Genomic DNA, 19,811 nt, shown 5'->3' with positions numbered 1-19,811 from the left:
TGGAGTACAATGAGCCCAGTGCATTTTCTGTTTCCAAAATGGTAACACTTGGTCTATTGTTTCCTTTTCCCTTGTTCTACCCAGTCGACCAATAAAGGACTGAAACATTTCATCTGCAATATGGTGCAAATGTTCACCAAATCCCATCCGTTTCCAGTCCAGGCTTCTCACCATGGATTGTCTACCATCAATTTCATTTGACGTTGGGTAGGTGGCTTAGAACAAAAAAAACTTGCAAAATGTCCATTATTTCAAACAGTTAAGTGTTTTATTGTAATACTACTGATATGTTCAATTTCACTGGAAGATTCGAGACAGGTGCTAGGTGGTTAGTGTTCATTGAAGATTCGTGTTTCTCAACTCACTGAACTGAAGCATGAGACAATGCTAATAAAAGGCATGATGCCAAATGTTGTGTGGGCGGGGGGGGGGGGGGGGGGGGGGGAGATAAAAAATACTGTTGAAACATAAACTTAAGAGTTTTGTTTCTTATAGCAGTGTTTTTCAAAAAGGTTTGGAACCAATGGTGGAAACTTGTCAATGTCCGCTGAGCATTTAAGGCCATCAGTTACATGGTGCCATCTACTTTGGCAGTTTCATTTGATCAACATCATACTGTGTTGAGAAAGTTGGCAAGTTTTCCCTCATCTGCATATTATGTTAAAACATGTTCTTGGACAGCAGGGTCTGGTCGTGGTCCGTGTGGTTACATCCCCTCTGGATATATCTTTTGATTCTTCATTAACACCCTCTTTTTTGCCTTGCACTATCATCCCCTTTGTCATTTAATTACTTCTGGTCACTCCGCCCGAATTCAGACCTCCCCTTTTGTTCTTTCAATCTCCCCAACTCCTCACCATTTTTTTCCCTGGCTCTGGACCCGCTTATAAACTGTTAAATCTATCATTTCTTTGAGTTCTGTTGAAAGATCACCAACGTGAATTATTACCTCTGCATCACTCTCCACAGATGCTGCCTGACCTGCCGAATGCATCCAGCACTTTGTCAGCCCTGCTAACAGACATTATCAAGCCTGCTCTTTGCAAAAACTATCTAATTCGTCCTACGTTCCTGCTCTTTATCTGGAGCCTTGCAAAATTTTCCATTTCAGGTAGATATTCATCTCTTTTGAAAGCTACTACTGAATCTGCTTCCACCACCAGTTCAGGCAGTACATTCCAGATCATAGCAGCTCACTGTGGAAAACAACGCATTTCCCATCAGCTTCTTTTGCCGAATACCTGAAATCGGCATCCTCTAGTTATCAAGCATAGAGCGATGTTCAAAAAATACTTCCCTTTGCAATGTTGACAACGCAAGAAGCAAAGACTTAACATAAATAAAAGTGATCCTCCTATTGACAAATTATGTGAGAAAACAGCTAATTTCCTCTAGACTGCAATCCCAATGTAAAACAAATGTATCCAGGAGAAAGGAGCCATCGGCTAACTGTTAAGAAAAAGGCAAGGAGAACACATTAAAATGCTCCCAAAGTTACGTATTTCATACTTTTAAATCATTTAAAAATTAAAAAATATAGAATAGCAGAAAAATATTTCATATATTGGAAACATTTATTAACATGTGTGTTAGTTCTTAAATTACCCCAAAAGCGTGTACAAAACTATAAATAGAAATTATTTTCATTTTGAAAGGTATTGTGGTACTTACTCTGAAGAATCTATGAAGTATATTACAAGTGCACCAATGCTCAGAGCAAAGACCAAGACAACCTGAAAAAGCGAGAAGAAACAGCAATTAAGATACAAGACCAAAGAAAGGGATTAGCAAAAGTAAAATGAGTTACAAATATAGTCAGCAAGAAAAGTTGATACATTTATTAACTTCTAATAACTTCTAATCCATATTAACTTCATCTACACAAAGATGGCAGCCAAATTAAATGCTTCAATGTTTTACTGAGACAAGTTGCTGTACGTCATTTCTCCTTATGCTTCACCTATTAATAAATCCCTCATGTTCTAGGCTCTGAATTCAATGTTCCACCTCAGTAAAAGTCACAAGAATCATGTAATAAAAGGGCAGCACGGTGGCACAGTGGGTTAACCCTGCTGCCTCACGCCGCCGAGGTCCCAGGTTCGATCCCGGCTCTGGATAGAGAAGGGGCAGGAATGGTTGTTGCAGGTGCCGGGGTTTAGATATTTCAGTAAGCTCAGGGAAGGGGGTAAAAGAGGGGGAGGGGTGGCATTGTTAGTCAAGGACAGTATTACGGTGGCAGAAAGGACGTTTGATGAGGACTCGTCTACTGAGGTAGTATGGGCTGAGGTTAGAAACAGGAAAGGAGAGGTCACCCTGTTAGGGGATTTCTATAGGCCTCCGAAAAGTTCCAGAGATGTAGAGGAAAGGATTGCAAAGATGATTCTGGACAGGAGCGAAAGCAACAGGGTAGTTGTTATGGGGGACTTTAACTTTCCAAATATTGATTGGAACCGCTATAGTCCAAGTACTTTAGATGGGTCTGTTTTTGTCCAATGTGTGCAGGAGGGTTTCCTGACACAGTATGTATAGGCCAATGAGAGGCGAGGCCATATTGGATTTGGTACTGGGTAATGAACCAGGACAGGTGTTAGATTTGGAAGTAGGTGAGCACTTTGGTGATAGTGACCACAATTTGATTACGTTTACTTTAGTGATGGAAAGGGATAGGTATATACGGCAGGGCAAGAGTTATATCTGGGGGAAAGGCAATTATGATGCGATGAGGCAAGACTTAGAATGCATCGGATAGAGAGGAAAACTGCAGGGGATGGGCACAATGGAAATGTGGAGCTTGTTCTTTTTTAAAAATATATATTTATTAAGATTTTTAACACAATTTTTCACCCTTACAAACAACCCCCCCCATAACAAATAGAAAGAAAACGCACATAGCAAGACATAAACATGGTAAAACGATATGTTACAGAACTTTGTACATTGGATTCCTCCCGTACATGTCAGTTTTACAGTTCTTCATGTATTTCTTGCTCAAATACCCCCCAGACAGACCCCCCTTCCCCCTCCCTCCCCCCTGCCCCCCACGCAGGTCATCCCCCCCCCTCCTCCCCCCCCCGGGTTGCTGCTGACCGACCTTCATCTAACGCTCCGCGAGATAGTCTAGGAACGGTTGCCACCGCCTGTACAACCCCTGCGCTGACCCACTTAAGGCAAACTTTATCCTCTCCAACTTGATAAACCCTGCCATATCATTTATCCAGGCTTCCACGCTGGGGGGCTTCGCCTCCTTCCACATTAGCAAGATCCTTTGCTGGGCTACTAGGGACGCAAAGGCCAGAATGCCGGCCTCTTTCGCCTCCTGCACTCCCGGCTCGTCCACTACTCCAAATATTGCTAGCCCCCAGCTTGGCTTGACCCGGACTTTCACCACCTGAGATATTGTTCTCGCCACTCCCCTCCAGAACCCCTCCAGTGCCGGGCATGACCAAAACATATGGACATGGTTTGCCGGGCTTCCTGAGCACCTCCCACATCAGTCCTCCACCCCAAAGAACCTACTCAGCCTCGCCCCGTCATGTGCGCTCTATGAACCACTTTAAACTGTATCAGGCTAAGCCTGGCACACGAAGAAGAGGAGTTAACCCTACTTAGGGCATCAGCCCATAGCCCCTCCTCAATCTCCTCCCCCAGCTCCTCCTCCCATTTACCCTTCAGCTCCTCTACCAACGTCTCCCCCTCTTCTTTCATCTCCTGGTATATCGCCGACACCTTGCCCTCTCCGACCCATACACCCGAGATCACCCTGTCTTGAATCTCCTGTGCCGGGAGCAACGGGAATTACCTCACCTGTCGCCTCACAAACGCCCTCACCTGCATGTATCTGAAAGCATTTCCCGGGGGGTAGCCCAAACTTCTCCTCCAGTGCCGCTAGGCTCGCAAACGTCCCATCAATGAACAGGTCCCCCATTCTTCTAATCCCTGCTCGATGCCAGCTCTGAAACCCCCCGTCCATCCTCCCTGGGACAAACCGATGGTTACCCCTGATCGGGGACCACACCGAGGCTCCCATTGCACCCCGGTGCCGTCTCCACTGGCCCCAGATCTTTAGCGTTGCCGCCACCACCAGACTCGTGGTGTACCTTGTCGGCGAGAGCGGCAGCGGTGCCGTCACTAGCGCCCCCAGGCTCGTTTCCTTGCAGGACGCCATCTCCAACCTCTTCCATGCCGCACCCTCTCCCTCCATCAAACAGATCATCGCCACATTTGCTGCCCAGTAGTAGCCACCCAGATTCGGCAACGCCAACCCTCCTCTGTCCCTGTTGCGCTCCAGAAACCCTCTCCTTACCCTCGGGGTCTTATTCGCCCACACAAAACCCATCATACTCCTGCCTAACCTCTTAAAAAAGGCCTTGGTGATTACAATTGGAAGGCACTGGAACACAAAAAGAAACCTCGGGAGGACCACCATTTTGACCGACTGCACTCTACCCGCGAGCGAGAGCGGCAACATGTCCCATCGTTTGAAGTCCTCCTCCATCTGCTCCACCAGCCTCGTCAGATTCAGTTTATGTAGGGCCCCCCAACTCCTAGCTATTTGGATCCCTAGGTACCGAAAGCTCCTTTCCGCCCTCCTCAGCGGTAGATCGTCTATCCCCCTTTCCTGGTCTCCTGACTGTACGACAAATAGCTCACTCTTCCCTACATTAAGCTTATAGCCCGAAAAATCCCCAAACTCCCTTAGAGTCTGCATGACCTCGACCATCCCCTCCACTGGATCCGCCACATACAGCAACAGGTCGTCTGCATAAAGCGACACTCGATGCTCCTCTCCCCTTCGGACCACCCCCCTCCATTTCCTAGACTCCCTTAATGACATGGCCAAGGGTTCAATTGCTAATGCAAACAACAGGGGGGACAGGGGGCACCCCTGCCTCGTCCCACAGTACAGCCGTAAATACTCCGACCTCCGCCGATTCATCACCACACTCGCCACCGGGGCTCTATAAAGGAGCTTAACCCAACTAATAAACCCACCCCCGAACCCAAACCTACGCAGCACTTCCCAGAGGTACTCCCACTCTACTCGGTCAAAGGCCTTCTCCGTGTCCATAGCTGCCACTATCTCCGCCTCTCCCTCCACCGATGGCATCATTATCACGTTTAGGAGCCCCGCACATTGGTGTTTAGCTGCCTACCCTTTACAAATCCCGTCTGGTCCTCGTGGATCACCCCCGGGACACAGTCCTCGATCCTCGTAGCCAGCACTTTTGCCAGCAACTTAGCATCCACGTTGAGGAGCGAGATCAGCCTGTACGACCCACATTGCAGTGGGTCCTTGTCCCGCTTCAGGATCAAAGAGATCGTCGGGGGCAGGGTCCCTCCCTCCCTTGCCTCATTAAAAGTCCTCACTAGCAGCGGGGCCAACAGGTCTACGTACTTCCTATAGAACTCAACCAGGAACCCGTCCGGTCCCGGGGCCTTCCCTGCCTGCATACTCCCCAGACCGTAGCTCAGCTCCTCCAACCCAATTGGTGCCCCCAAACAAGCCACCTCCTGCTCCTCCACCCTTGGGAACCTCAGTTGGTCCAAGAATCGTCTCATCCCCTCTTCCCCCGCTGGGGGCTGGGATCTGTACAGCTCCTCATAGAAGGCCTTGAATGCCTCTTTACTTTCGTTGCACTCCGCACCGTAGCTCCCCTTCCATCCTCGACACCACCTATTTTCCTCGCTGCCATCCTCTTACGGAGCTGGTGTGCCGGCATCCGACTCGCCTTCTCCCCATACTCATATGTCGCCCCCTGCGCTTTCCTCCACTGTGCCTCTGCCTTCCCTGAGGTCAACAGATCAAACTCCGTCAGGAGACGTCGCCTTTCCCTAAGTAATCCCTCTTCAGGGGCCTCTGCGTGTCTCCTGTCCACTCTTAAAATCTCCCCCTCTAACCGCTCCCTTTCCATGCCCTCTATCTTCTCCCTATGAGCCCTGATGGAGATTAGCTCTCCCCTGATCGCCGCCTTCAGCGCCTCCCATACCACCCCCACTTGCACCTCCCCGTTGTCGTTAGCCTCCAAGTACCTTTCGCTATACCCCCTCAACCTCCCACACACCACCTCATCTGCCAGAAGTCCCACATCCAACCGCCACAACAGGCGTTGGTCCCTCTCCTCTCCCAACTCCAGTTCCACCCAGTGCGGGGCTTGATCTGAAATAGCTATGGCCGAATACTCCGTTCCCTCCACTTTCGGGATCAGCCCCCTGCCCAGAACAAAAAAATCTATCCGGAAGTAGGCTTTGTGCACGTGGGAGAAAAAAGAAAATTCCCTGGCCTGCAAACCTCCACGGGTCCACTCCCCCCATCTGATCCATAAACCCCCTAAGCACCTTGGCCGCAGCCGGCCTCTTTCCGGTCCTAGATCTGGAGCGATCCAGTGCTGGGTCCAACACCGCATTAAAATCCCCACCCATTATCAAACTTCCTACCTCCAGGTCCGGAATGCGCCCCAACATGCGCTTCATGAATCCGGCATCATCCCAGTTCGGGGCGTATACATTTACCAATACTACCCACGTCCCCTGCAACTTACCGCTCACCATCACGTATCGACCTCCATTGTCCACTACGATATTCTTGGCCTCAAACGACACCCGCTTCCCCACCAATATTGCCACCCCTCTGTTCTTCGTATCCAGCCCCGAATGGAATACCTGTCCTACCCATCCCTTTCTTAACCTGACCTGATCTGCCACCTTCAAATGTGTCTCCTGGAGCATGACCACGTCTGCCTTCAGTCCCTTTAAGTGCGCAAACACTCGGGCCCACTTTACCGGCCCATTCAGGCCCCTCGCATTCCACGTTATCAGCTGGATTGGGGGGGCCGCCCGCCCACCCACCCACCCCCACCCCCCCACCGTTCCTCCTTCCCCCCCCCCCCTCCGTTCTTCCCTAGCGCGGGAAAAAGCCCGTGCTTTCCTAAGCCTGCCCCGCCCCCTCTGGCGCAGCTCCTGTCGCGGCCTTGTCTCATTTCCCCCATCCCCGAGCCACCTCACCCTCCAGCACCAGCGCCCACGTCTCGTACGGTCTTCTCACCCGGTACCTTTCCCCATCCCCATCCATCCCCCAGCCCGTGGAACATTTCCTGCACGTGATTAACACCCTATGTACAACAAACATCAAACATCCCCCCCACCCTCACAAACCCTCAGTTTGAGTCCAACTTTTCAGTTTGAATAAAGGTCCAAGCCTCCTCAGGCGTTTCAAAATAGTAATGTTGATCCTTGAATGTGACCCACAATCGCGCTGGCTGCAGCATTCCGAATCTCACTCCTTTCCGGTGCAGAACCGCTTTGGCCCGGTTGAAACCCGCTCTCCTCTTTGCTACCTCCGTACTCCAATCCGGGTATATTCGGATCTCCGCATTCTCCCAGCTGCTGCTCCGCTCTTTCTTGGCCCATTTCAAGACCCTCGCTCTGTCCGTGAAACGGTGAAACCTCACCACAATCGCTCTTGGCGGCTCATTAGCCTTGGGCCGCCTCGCCAACAGCCGGTGTGCCCCATCCAGCTCCAAAGCCCTCGAAGGGGTCTCCGCGCCCATCATCGACTCGAGCATCGTGCTCGCATACGCCCCGGCATCGGCCCCCTCCACTCCTTCAGGGAGACCCAGGATCCGAAGATTCTTTCTCCTCGACCTGTTCCCCAAATCTTCGAATCTTCCCGCCCATCTCTTGTGCAGCGCCTCGTGCGGCTCCACCCTCACCGCTAGGCCCAAGATCTCATCCTCGTTCTCATTAACTTTTTTCTGCACCTCCTGGATCTTTACCTCGTGGGCTTCTGGGTCATCTCTAATCCTTCAATCGCCGCCAGCATTGGCGCCAGCATCTCTTTCCGCAGCTCCTCAAAACAGCGCTTAATGAACTCTTGCAGCTCCGGCCCACATTCCACTTTATCTCCGGCCACCGCCATTTTGTTTTTCTTCTGTCGCTTCTCCCGCTGCTCCAACGCCGTTTTTTTGGCCGTTTTGCTTCTTGTTTTTGGCCGTTTCGATCCATAAACGGTGAAGGGGGACCTCACTCTCCCCTTCCCACACGGAACGTCTTCAAAAAATTCCCGTTGGGGCTCTTCTAGAGAGCCCGAAAGTCCGCATCGCCGCAACCAGAAGTCAATGTGGAGCTTGTTCAAGGAACAGCTACTGCGTGTCCTTGATAAGTATGTACCCGTCAGGCAGGGAGGAAGTGGTCGAGCAAGGGAACCGTGGTTTACTAAAGCAATCGAAACACTTGTCAAGAGGAAGAAGGAGGCTTATGTAAAGATGAGACATGAAGGTTCAGTTAGGGCGCTCAAGAGTTACAAGTTAGCTAGGAAGTACCTAGAGAGAGAGCTAAGAAGAGCCAGGAGGGGACATGAGAAGTCTTTGGCAGGTAGGATCAAGGATAACCCTAAAGCTTTCTATAGATATATCAGGAATAAACGAATGACTAGGGTAAGAGTAGGGCCAGTCAAGGACAGTAGTGGGAAGTTGTGCTTGGAGTCCGAGGAGATAGGAGAGGTGCTAAATGAATATTTTTCGTCAGTATTCACACAGGAAAAATACAATGTTGTCGAGGAGAATACGGAGATTCAGGCTACTAGACTAGATGGGCTTGAGGTTCATAAGGAGGAGGTGTTAGCAATTCTGGAAAGTGTAGAAAAACGTAAGTCCCCTGTGTCGGATGGGATTTATCCTAGGATTCTCTGGGAAGCTAGGGAAGAGATAGCTGAGCCTTTGGCTTTGATCTTTAAGTCATCTTTGTCAACAGGAATAGTGCCAGAAGACTGGAGCCATGAGGTCATGTTGCAGCTGTACAAAACTCTGGTGCGGCCGCATTTGGAGTATTGCGTGCAATTCTAGTCGCCGCATTATAGGAAGGATGTGGAAGCATTGGAAAGGGTGCAGAGGAGATTTACCAGAATGTTGCCTGGTATGGAGGGAAGATCTTATGAGGAAAGGCTGAGGGACTTGAGGCTCTTTTCGTTAGAGAGAAGAAGGTTAAGAGGTGACTTAATTGAGGCATACAAGATGATCAGAGGATTGGATAGGGTGGACAGTGAGAGCCTTTTTCCTTGGATGGTGATGTCTAGCACGAGGGGACATAGCTTTAAATTGAGGGGAGATAGATATAAGACAGATGTCAGAGGTAGGTTCTTTACTCAGAGAGTAGAAAGGGCGTGGAATGCCCTGCCTGCAACAGTAGTGGACTCGCCAACACTAAGTGCATTCAAATGGTCATTGGCTAGACATATGGATGATAAGGGAATAGTGTAGATGGGCTTTCGAGTGGTTTCACAGGTCGGCGCAACATCGAGGGCCAAAGGGCCTGTACTGCGCTGTTATGTTCTATGTTCTGGGTCACTGTGTTCGCCCCCACAACCCAAAGATGTGCAGGGTAGGTGAATTGGCACACAAAATTGCCCCTTAATAGGGAAAAAAAATGAATTGGGTACTCTAAATTTATTTTTTTAAATTGTGCAATAAAAAAAATTGTGATCGGACATTTACGCTAATTATTTGATGAGACTGTCAAATCTGATCTAAAATTAATCATATAGTATTAATAAAACCTTTTGTTAGATTTGAGGCTGAGGCCTCAACTTTTTACAATTTATGTAACTGACTTGGAATTATATAAATGACTTGGATGAAGGGACTGAAGGTAAGGTTGCTGAATTTGCTGACGACACAAAGATAGGTAGGAATGTAAATTGTGAAGAGGACGTAAGGAGGCTCTGAAGAAACATAGAAAAGTTAAGTGAATGGGAAAAAATCTGGCAAATGGAGTATAATGTGGGAAAATGTGAAATGGTCCATTTTGGCAGGAAAAAAAGCTTCTCATCTAAATGGTGAGGGATTGACGAATGTGATATGAAATAGTTACTTTAGAGTTACTAGTTAATGTAATGTAGAAATAAGCCACTTTGATTTTTGCAGTTAGGGACAAAGGAATTTGAGACCGCATGGAAAAAGCAGGAAGAGGTGTGTCTATGAGGGTGATGCTTCATTGATAGGGGCCAGAGAAAGGGATTGGAAGTGAGCCAATCAGAATAGATCGAACAGGTCAGGAGGGACATAGGCTGACCTATGTCCGTCGAGTATGTGAAACTTGATACCATTTGAACTGATTTTGCAGAGATCCCTTTGTCTGTTAGTTCAGTCGTTTTCTGGAATGAAAGAGGCTGGATGTCTCTTACATTTCTGTAAGGTGATTAAGCTTGCAAGCTAAATAAATAACTTCTGTTTACGTGCGAATCCGTCTCAACTTTTATTGAGGCCAGACTGACAGAGAAAGAAATTTGGAGATCAACATTTGGTGCCGAAAACCGGGATTTCTCTGGGCGATCCTGTTCCAACTGCGAAATCAGAATTAGACTGATTATGAACAGGAGGACGGGAACAAAGGGCCCTCAATGTAGAAATGGAAAACGACCAGCATTGATTGTTCCCCTCTTCTTATCGTCTGATTAGTCTGGTCACTCGCGGTTGGCACAGAAAGACCGCCTCGACGAAATCACAGGTCAGTCTGGGGATTAGCACTTTAATTGATGGGATTTCATATTGTTGTTTCGGCTTGGGTTAGGGTTTTGGGCTGATGTGACTTTAAATAATAAAGGTTCAGTCTATTATCGGGGTTCAGAGGCTGATGTGACTTTAAATAATAAAGGTTCAGTCTATTATCGGGGTTCAGAGGCTGATGTGACTTAAATAATAAAGGTTCAGTCTATTATTAGGGTTCAGAGGCTGATGGGACTTTAAATAATAAAGGTTCAGTCTATTATATGGGTTCAGGGGCTGATGGGACGTCAATAGATGGGGGTTCAGTCCAGTATAACTGTTTTTAAATCTGAAGATGGTTCAACTCTATGTGTGAGTGTTTTAAATATATAGTTGATTAAGCTAAAATTGTCTCCTTGGACTGTAAAGTTCCGAGGTCTAGTTGAGATTGTGAGGTTGAAGCAGAAGTCTCTCAAAGGGTTAACAGCAGCAGGCGGAGTTGAAAACAGACAGTGCTTCTCACTCAGGCCTTGAGATAACAGTCTGCAGTGTAATCGGATACCTTTCCTTTGAGTCAGTGAACACCAGCAAAGTTACGTTTTGAATTAATTAAAGGAAACCAGTGGGTTTCTCCACCTCTTTGATAAAAGTTATTATTTTCGAAAGCAATTGATTGAAATTGCCAGAATCTTAAATTTTACTTCCTTGAAATAAGGTTTATCTCATTTTATCTGGAGATTAATAGAAACTTAAAGAAGATCATGGACACCATTTTAAAAAGTGTCAATCTGAAGATGATAATTGATTTTGCTAATACTTATGATAGTTGATTTTGCTAATACTTATGTGTATGTAACAGAAAAAAAAAAATTGTTAAAAGAAAAAATTGTTAAGATAAAGAAATAATTAAGTTGTAAATGTTATACAAGTTTGTGTTAAGCAAATTGTAAATTTAGTTCTGAGTTGAGATCAGAGCTAAGCTTGCAAGTTGCAGTAATTCAATTTGAATTTTCAAACATTTTTAAGTTTTAAAAAAAAAGAGAGCAAATAGAGAAAAGAAGGACACAGATCTTGAATGCGTTGAATAGCACATTTCAAAGGCCCATAAATCTTTCTGTTATCTTAGACCTAAAACCTGGGAAGATTGGTGAGCCATAGGAATGTCTGGGGCGTTTTAATGAAATCTACCGGGGGCAGTCAGGCGATTTGCTGTATCAAAATGGTCAGAATTCCCCTCAATACTGTGCTATGTTAATGCATTGCCTACCACCTTCTGTGGATACTGCTGTGAAATGTAATAACATGAATTGGACAGAGAACGACCCTTCCCAGATGGCAAGGGCAGTCAGATTTTACTGGAAGGAGGGTGTAGGCCAAGAAGGAGGCTCAGTTACAAAGGTTAAGACTGAGTATGTAATGAAAAAGGATGATCTGCGATCCCAACAAGCGGCAGAAATGGTAGTTTACCAGCAGGAGCTCCAATATAGTGACTTTGGGTGGGTGGATCAGCGAAGAGGAGGATGAGACAACAGTGCTATATTTCTATCACCCCCCAGTGGTGGACGTTAGACATTGAACAGCCACTATCACTGCATCACGTTACCCTGGCCTATGACAGAACTGGACGAAACAGGGAGTTGGAGGACAAATACTGGCCATTACTTGAGACCGAATGGCCAGTCAAGGTTACAGCCACAGTCACGGGAAAAGAAGGTACAGCCGATTTTGTTACAATATCACCACATTTATGGCCACAGTCAGCTTCGGTAAGCCCTCATATTACACGTCAGGTCCATGACCAGTACCATGCCAGGGATATGGGGCGAATGGTCAGCATCTTACCGCAGCTCGTCAGAATAGGTATGAGATATACCTTTTGAACAATCCACGTCTGACATTTAAATACTGTACCACTATCAATCCAGCCTGTTTTCTTAGTGGTCCCCCTGTCCATGAAGACGCACCTGGCCACGACTGTTTAGCCTTGATTCAGGAAACTACCACAATAAGGGGCGATTTGAGTGACATTTCGTCAGAACAACCTGACATGATTATGTGTGGTCAAATATCCCACCGGGGTTTAGTTAATGACCTATTGCAGGCCCTCCTTCTGCCAGCGCAGATTTCCGTTATTAAATGTGCTGCCCACACGAATGGTACAACCCCAGTTGACGTTGGTAATGAACGAGCAGATTGTGCAGCGCGCACAGCCGCACAAATTCAGCAAGTGATGGTGCCTAAAATGTTAAGTCAGACTAAACGATCTACTATGAATGTGTCTGCTTCTGACAAGCCAATGCCAACCATCCAAGACGTCATAAGGTTACAGGAGGACGCTCCTGAGAGTGATAAACAAATGTGGAAACGGTTAGGTTGTACATATGATTCTGTTTCCTCTTTATGGACCACGCCTGCACATCAGACTTGTATGTCTGATGTACTGGCTTTATGGGTCATCGAATGTGTACACTTTGCAACTCATTGTGGGGCTCGGGGGACTAGTGATTTGTTGCTGGACACTTGGTGGCACCCTAAAATGCAGGGGTTGGCCCAAAGTATCAGTAATCGGTGTTTGATTTGTCAGCAATATAACACCGGAAAAGGTATCCCTTGTGGGAAGGGGCAAACCCCGTTGCCCAGTGGTCCCTTTGAGACGCTCCAAATGGATTACATTGAGTTGGAAAGGTGTCAATGTTATAAATATGTTTTGGTCATTGTGGATGTGTTCAGCAGATGGGTTGAGGCGTATCCGACTATCTATAGTAAAGCTGCTACTGTGGTTAAAGTCTTGATGAGGGAAATCATTCCCCGGTACGGTATACCAGCTCAGTTAAGTTCTGATAATGGGCCTCATTTTATTGGACAAATTAACAAGGAGTTTTGCTCCCAGTTGGGCATACGCCAGCAGTTACACTGTGCTTACAGACCACAGGCAGCCGGGGTGGTTGAAAGACACAATCAGACCCTCAAAACTAAATTGACTAAATTAAGAGCAGACACGGGACTGACATGGCTTAAGTTGCTCCCCGTTGCCCTCTTCCAGCTGCGGGTTACACCTGCGGGACCGGCCCGGCTCTCTCCCGCCGAGATTCTCTATGGCAGGCCTCTTAGAACTCCCTGGAGCCTGCAGGTTCCCAGACGGGTTCAGTTTCATCAGATGACTGAGGAAATGACCACCTATGTTCTAGCCCTTACGCAAGTGCTCAAGGAACTCCATGGCCAAGTCCGCGCGGCTCACGAGCCATTGCCCAGTACCTAGCTCACTTTCAGTCCAGCCCGGTAGTTATGTAATGGTCAAAAATTGGACTAGGAAGGGGTCGGAGCCGCGATGGGACGGGCCCTTCCAAGTTCTCCTTACCACCCCCACAGCAGTTAAAGTGGAGGGGCGAAGTGCTTGGGTCCACCTACATCACTGTAAATTGAGCCCATCTCCACTACTGTAAAAGGTCGGATACTAACCTGCCTCCCTTCTCCAGTGCTATTTTACAGGTGTGGAGCATGATGGAGTGGCTACGCATCGTCTGTCTGATATTTGGCCTCACTTCGCTTGGCGTGTTATTGGCGATGGACATGGAAAAGGGGAATATTATGTATCTGTGTAGGACAATGGGTCTTGATTGAACCACCATGGGTAAACAGGAGTATCCTGTCATTCTCATTAACAAGTTGGGGTCTGGCTCGGACAATGGCCAGTGGTGGGCGTATACATGCGACTCAATCCAAGCTTCCCAGTATAAAGAAAGCAGCATCGAACAGATCTTGAGCGATAACCTGGGAGTTCCCCAGGCACAACCATTGCAAGAAGACAGGACCCTGGGTTTTGAACTCAGGGAAGACATCAGCATCGAATGATCGTAGCCTGCCAGCCTCCTTTACTAAATGCAGGTAAAACCCAGAGCTCAGCTGTGAGTCTGAGTCATATTTTCTTGAGTAAGAGAATTGTGAATAAAATTGCGTTCAACTGTGAACCTGTTTTGTCCTTTGTTCATCTTGTAAATAAGAGCACCTGGGTAAAGCTTTTGAGTAAGTAAACAGGTCGAACACATCAGAGGCTTTAAAGATACAACAAAGTGTATACAAAATTCCCCTTTCTGCTTCCACCATCCTTTCCGGCAGTGCATTCCAGAACATAAGAGCTCACAGTGCAAAAAATCTCTTACTTTATCCCTGGATATTTATTTACCAATTACCTTATACCTTTGCTTTTCATTACCAATCCTCCTGCCACTGGGAGCAATTTCCAACTATCTACTCTGTAAACACCTTATCATTTTACATTTTTAAACTGCCCTTAATCCCCTCTGCTCAAAGGAGTAAGCCCAAAATCTCCAGTCTCCTCATCACGATTCGGTCATTCATTCAAGTCCCTCGATCAGCCCTGGGTACCATTCTCGTGAATTTCCTTTCCACCTTCTCAAAGGTCTTGACATCACAAAACGATGACTAAAGTGGGTCTCACGGCTTTATGTTAGGAAGGGAGATTTACTGAACTTGGCATTTCACTGGAGAAAAGCCCGAGAGGGTCGCTTGATCCAGGTCTTAAATCTGCAGGGTTACATGGATGCATTCAGGCTGCGTAACTCAGAGTGTGAAGGCTGGACTAAAGAACGTAGGCCTAAAATTCCAAGCGTGGAGAGAGTCTTGACATGAGAATGTTTTTCTCGTTGTGCTCTGCAGACACTGTGGGGAACCCATGGCTAAAATAGAAGTTGGATGCTAGTGGCAGATAGTTCCTTACACACTTAAATAGCCACTCAACTCCAAGGAACAGCAAGCATGCCATGTATAGCTAAGAGCAGATAAAAATATCAGCTGTGGTAACTCCATAATCAAACACTTCAAAGAAAGTACAATTAAAAACAAAATAGTTCATCAGCTATTTAGCAGTCATTCTATTTCAGCTGCTGACATCAGGAGCCGATGAAAATTGTTGATGTGCTTCAGCTGCACGAACAAAATAGGGATGAGCATGATCAGAAATGACACATTTCTGCTGGACGTACACTGCATCATTTTCTCAAAAGGAGTCTGAATCCACGGGTATCGAGCTGGATTTTCATCGCTTAAATTAGCCCAAAATTCAGGCACTAAATTTAGACCAGAGCTTAGGGTTATTTAGGACTGTCTGCATCATTACAAAACCTCATTCATCTTCACAAAGCGAAGTGCAGCCTGTTTTCCACTCTTTCACTGCCATCCACAACAGTAAAAGAATAATCCCTCGTATTTAAATCAGTCCATCATTTATTGCTTCACTTTTGAATTAATTTTCCTATCCCATTCCCCCAGCTAGACGAAGATAGTCGGTTGGCTGTCGAGTAGCCTTGAGCAAGGACGGTCTTGCGCTGGTCACTATGGCGTCACAGGTGAGAACCAGAATAGGAGCAAACTACCAACCTACAAGTAAATTAAAATAATAAACTCTCGGAAGGCTTTGTTTTTCTGACTGAACCTAAAGTTTGAACAATGATCACAACAATACGCAGTCACTCATTTTATATATGCATAGATGTATCATACACATGTGAGTACACACACACGCACGGATGACTTCTTATTCTATGCTTCATTGGAACCTGCATTTTTCTGCTTGGTACATACTGTTGTCATTCTTCTAAAGAATGAATAACCATTTGACACATTAAAAAAATAGCTGTAGGGATCTGCAGGGTATAACACTCAGCAAAACTGGTAACGTTTGCCCTCTTTATATACTCGTATTGAAGGGGGAGAGGCAGACATATTACCTTGCTCAAAATGTAGTTTGTATCCCCAATATTGTTTGAAAAATCTGAGATTTCCATTTGTTGCTGTGGAAATACCAGGTATTGCAGTACCTGAGAGGTGAATGACCATTGGCTAGACCTTGGGGTCTACCATTGGCTAATGTACATAGCCCCGCCCTGAGAGGCGGGATATAAGAACCGATGCCATCCCAGCAGCCTTCACTTTCTGTATCTCGCTGCTGGGTACAGTTCTAGCTGATTAAAGCCGATTAGATATGACTCCCCTTTGTCTCGAGAGTTATTGATTGTGCATCAATTTAATCAGCTAGTACTTTTGAAGGATGGATCACCGCATCAAGCCGGCGTGCCTTCAGCTCAGCCCCCATGCAGACAACTCCGCTGCGACTTTTAAGCATTGGCTGGCGTGTTTTGAGCGCTACCTCGACACGGCTGCCGACATCCCCACGGAAAGGCAGAAGATACACCTCCTACGCTCGCGGGTCAGCCCTGCGATCTACCCCCTGATCGAAGGGGCGGCGAACTATGCTGCAGCTATGGAGCTGCTAGAAGGACATGACATCCGTCCACTGAACCAGGTCTATGCCCGTCACCTGCTGGCAACTAGACGGCAGAGCCCAGATGAAACACTGGAAGACTTCTATCGGGCAGTAATAGTGCTGGGCCAAAACTGCGGCTGCCCAGCAGTGATGGGGAACGAGCACACGGAATTTTTAATTCGGGACGCTTTCGTGGCAGGTATGACTTCCCCCGACATCCGCCGAAGGCTCCTTGAAATGGACACACTGGGCATTACTGAGGCACGGGCCCTGGCAGGGTCCATGGACGTTGCGTACAAGAACGCACTTGCTTTTGCCCCCGCTCGCACGGCGCCCCCCTGGGCTGCGTGGCACCCCACCGCGGCAGCCCCCAGACTTACCTGCTAACCCCGCAGGCCTGCGCGGCAAGACTGCCCGCTACCGCCACCGGCCAACGCTGCTTCTTCTGCGGCCAGGCGAATCATCCGCGCGCGCGCTGCTCGGCCCGCACCGCCACCTGCAAAGGGTGCGGCAAGAAAGGCCACTATGCCGCGGTCTGCCTGGCCCGCGCCGTGGCCACGGTCTCCAGCGACTATCAGCAGCCTTTCTTCCAGGTCCCGGCCGTCCAAGACCCACCGCAGCCTTTCTTTCAGGTCCCGGCAGTCCAAGGCGCACCGCAGTCCTTTCTTCAGGTCCCGGCAGCCCAAGGCCCACTGCAGTCTTTCTTGCAGGTCCCAGCCGTCCAACGCCCACCGCCGCCTTTCTCTCCCCAGGCAGCATGCGACCCGTGGCCATTTTGCCCCCACGGCAACCACGCTGGATGGGTGGGCGCCGCCATTTTGTCCCTCGCCGCCGCCATCTTCGGAATCCCCGTCCCCGGACTCCATGTGCGACCCATGGCCGGCGCCATCTTGGATGGGGCCTCAAGCCCCCAGCACAGCTGACCACGCGTTGCCCGACCAGAACTCCCCCTTGCTGCAGCTGGCCTCCGTTACCCTGGATCAGAGTCGGCCCCGGACGCTAGCGAAGGCCACCACAACGATCGCCATCAACGGCCACGTGACGTCGTGCCTGATCGACTCCGGGAGCACGGAAAGCTTTGTCCACCCCGCCACGGTAAGGCGCTGTTCTCTTGTCACCCATTCCTTAAAACAAAGGATCACCCTGGCCTCCGGGTCACACGCAGTGCAGATAAAGATGTTCTGCCTAGCGAACCGCACTGTCCAAGGCAAGGAATTCCGCAATTTCCGCCTGGACGTTCTGCCGCACCTCTGCGCAGCCACCCTTCTTGGGCTGGATTTCCAGTGCCACCTACAAAGCCTGACCTTTAAATTTGGAGGTCCTATACCCCCCCTTACTGTCTGCGGCCTCGCGACCCTTAAGGTCGACCTGCCTTCCCGGTTTGCGAACCTCACCCCGGATTGCAAACCCGTCGCCACCAGGAGCAGACGGTACAGTGCCCAGGACCGGACCTTCATCAGGTCCGAGGTCCAACGGCTGCTGAAGGAAGGGGTCATCGAAGCAAGCAACAGCCCCTGGAGGGCTCAAGCTATGGTGGTAAAGACCGGGGAAAAACATAGGATGGTCGTCGACTATAGCCAGACCATCAACCGGTTTACGCAGCTGGACGCATACCCTCTTCCCCGTATAGCCGACCTGGTAAACAGGATTGCGCAATACAAGGTCTTCTCCACGGTGGATCTCAAGTCCGCCTACCACCAGCTACCCCTCCGTAATAGTGACCGCCAGTACACTGCCTTCGAAGCTGATGGGCGGCTCTACCACTTTTTAAGGGTTCCCTTCGGTGTCACGAACGGGGTCTCGGTCTTCCAGCGTGAGATGGACCAAATGGTTGACCGGCACGGCTTACGCGCAACGTTCCCGTATCTTGATAACATCACCATCTGCGGCCATGACCAGCAGGACCACGACACCAACCTCCAAAATTTTCTCCAGACCGCGAATCTCCTTAATCTGACCTACAATAAGGAGAAATGCGTGTTTAGCACCGAACGTCTAGCCATCCTAGGCTACGTAGTGCGAAATGGAGTCACAGGCCTCGACCCTGAACACATGCGCCCCCTCATGGAGTTCCCCCTCCCTCACTGCCCCAAGGCCCTAAAGCGCAGACAAGGCTCGACCCCTGATCCAGTCCACAACCTTTCCCCTGTCGACAGAGGCCCACCAGTCCTTCTGCCGCATCAAAGCGGACATCGCAAAAGCCACAATGCGCGCCATCGACGAATCCCTCCCCTTCCAGGTCGAGAGCGACGCGTCCGACGTAGCTCTGGTGGCTGCCCTCAACCAAGCGGGCAGGCCCGTGGCTTTCTTCTCCCGCACTCTCCATGCTTCCAAAATTCGCCACTCCTCGGTCGATAAGGAGGCCCAGGCAATAGTAGAAGCTGTGCGATACTGGAGGCTTTACCTGGCCGGCAGGAGATTCACTCTCCTCACGGACCAACCGTCGGTGGCCTTCATGTTCGATAATGCACAGCAGGACAAGGTAAAAAACGACAAGATTTTGCGGTGGAGGATCGAACTCTCCACCTACAATTATGAGATCTTGTACCGTCCCGGGACCCTGTATGAGCCTCTCAATGCCCTGTCCCGCGGCACTTGTGCCACCACACAAGTAGACCGTCTCCGAGCCCTCCATGAGGACCTCTGCCACCCGGGGGTCACTCGTTTCTTTCATTTCGTTAAGACCCGAAACCTGCCCTACTCCTTCGAGGAGGTCAGGACAGTCACCAGGGATTGCCGAATCTGCGCAGAGTGCAAACCGCACTTCTACCGGCCAGACAGAGCGCATCTGATAAAGGCTTCCCGTCCCTTTGAACGCCTCAGCATGGACTTCAAAGGCCCCCTCCCCTCCACCGACCCCAACACGTACTTCCTGAACGTGATTGACGAGTACTCCCGGTTCCCATTCGCCATCCCCTGCACGGACATGACCACGACCACCGTCATCAAGGCCCTCCAAAGTATTTTTATACTGTTCGGTTTCCCCGCATACATTCACAGTGATAGGGGGTCCTCCTTTATGAGCAACGAACTGCGTCAGTTCCTGCTCA

At 48.8% G+C, this 19,811-nt stretch overlaps 1 protein-coding gene across 10 annotated transcripts in view; it reads right to left on the bottom strand.

Annotated features, from left to right (window-relative positions):
- The window catches only part of kcnma1a (potassium large conductance calcium-activated channel, subfamily M, alpha member 1a), a 1,078,085-nt gene that overhangs the window by 561,473 nt on the left and 496,801 nt on the right, over window positions 1-19,811 (bottom strand). For all 10 annotated transcript variants that reach the window (XM_072491599.1, XM_072491594.1, XM_072491595.1 and 7 more), the window contains exon 3: window positions 1,672-1,733. In XM_072491599.1, coding sequence (XP_072347700.1) covers window positions 1,672-1,733 — 62 coding nt within the window. The remainder of the gene's footprint in view (window positions 1-1,671; window positions 1,734-19,811) is intronic.

This window comes from Scyliorhinus torazame, chromosome 28 (genome assembly GCF_047496885.1).
Source record: "Scyliorhinus torazame isolate Kashiwa2021f chromosome 28, sScyTor2.1, whole genome shotgun sequence".
Taxonomy (NCBI): Eukaryota; Metazoa; Chordata; class Chondrichthyes; order Carcharhiniformes; family Scyliorhinidae; genus Scyliorhinus; species Scyliorhinus torazame.
The sequence above is the reverse complement of the archived record's forward strand: the minus strand, read 5'-3'. Positions and strand labels throughout refer to the sequence as shown.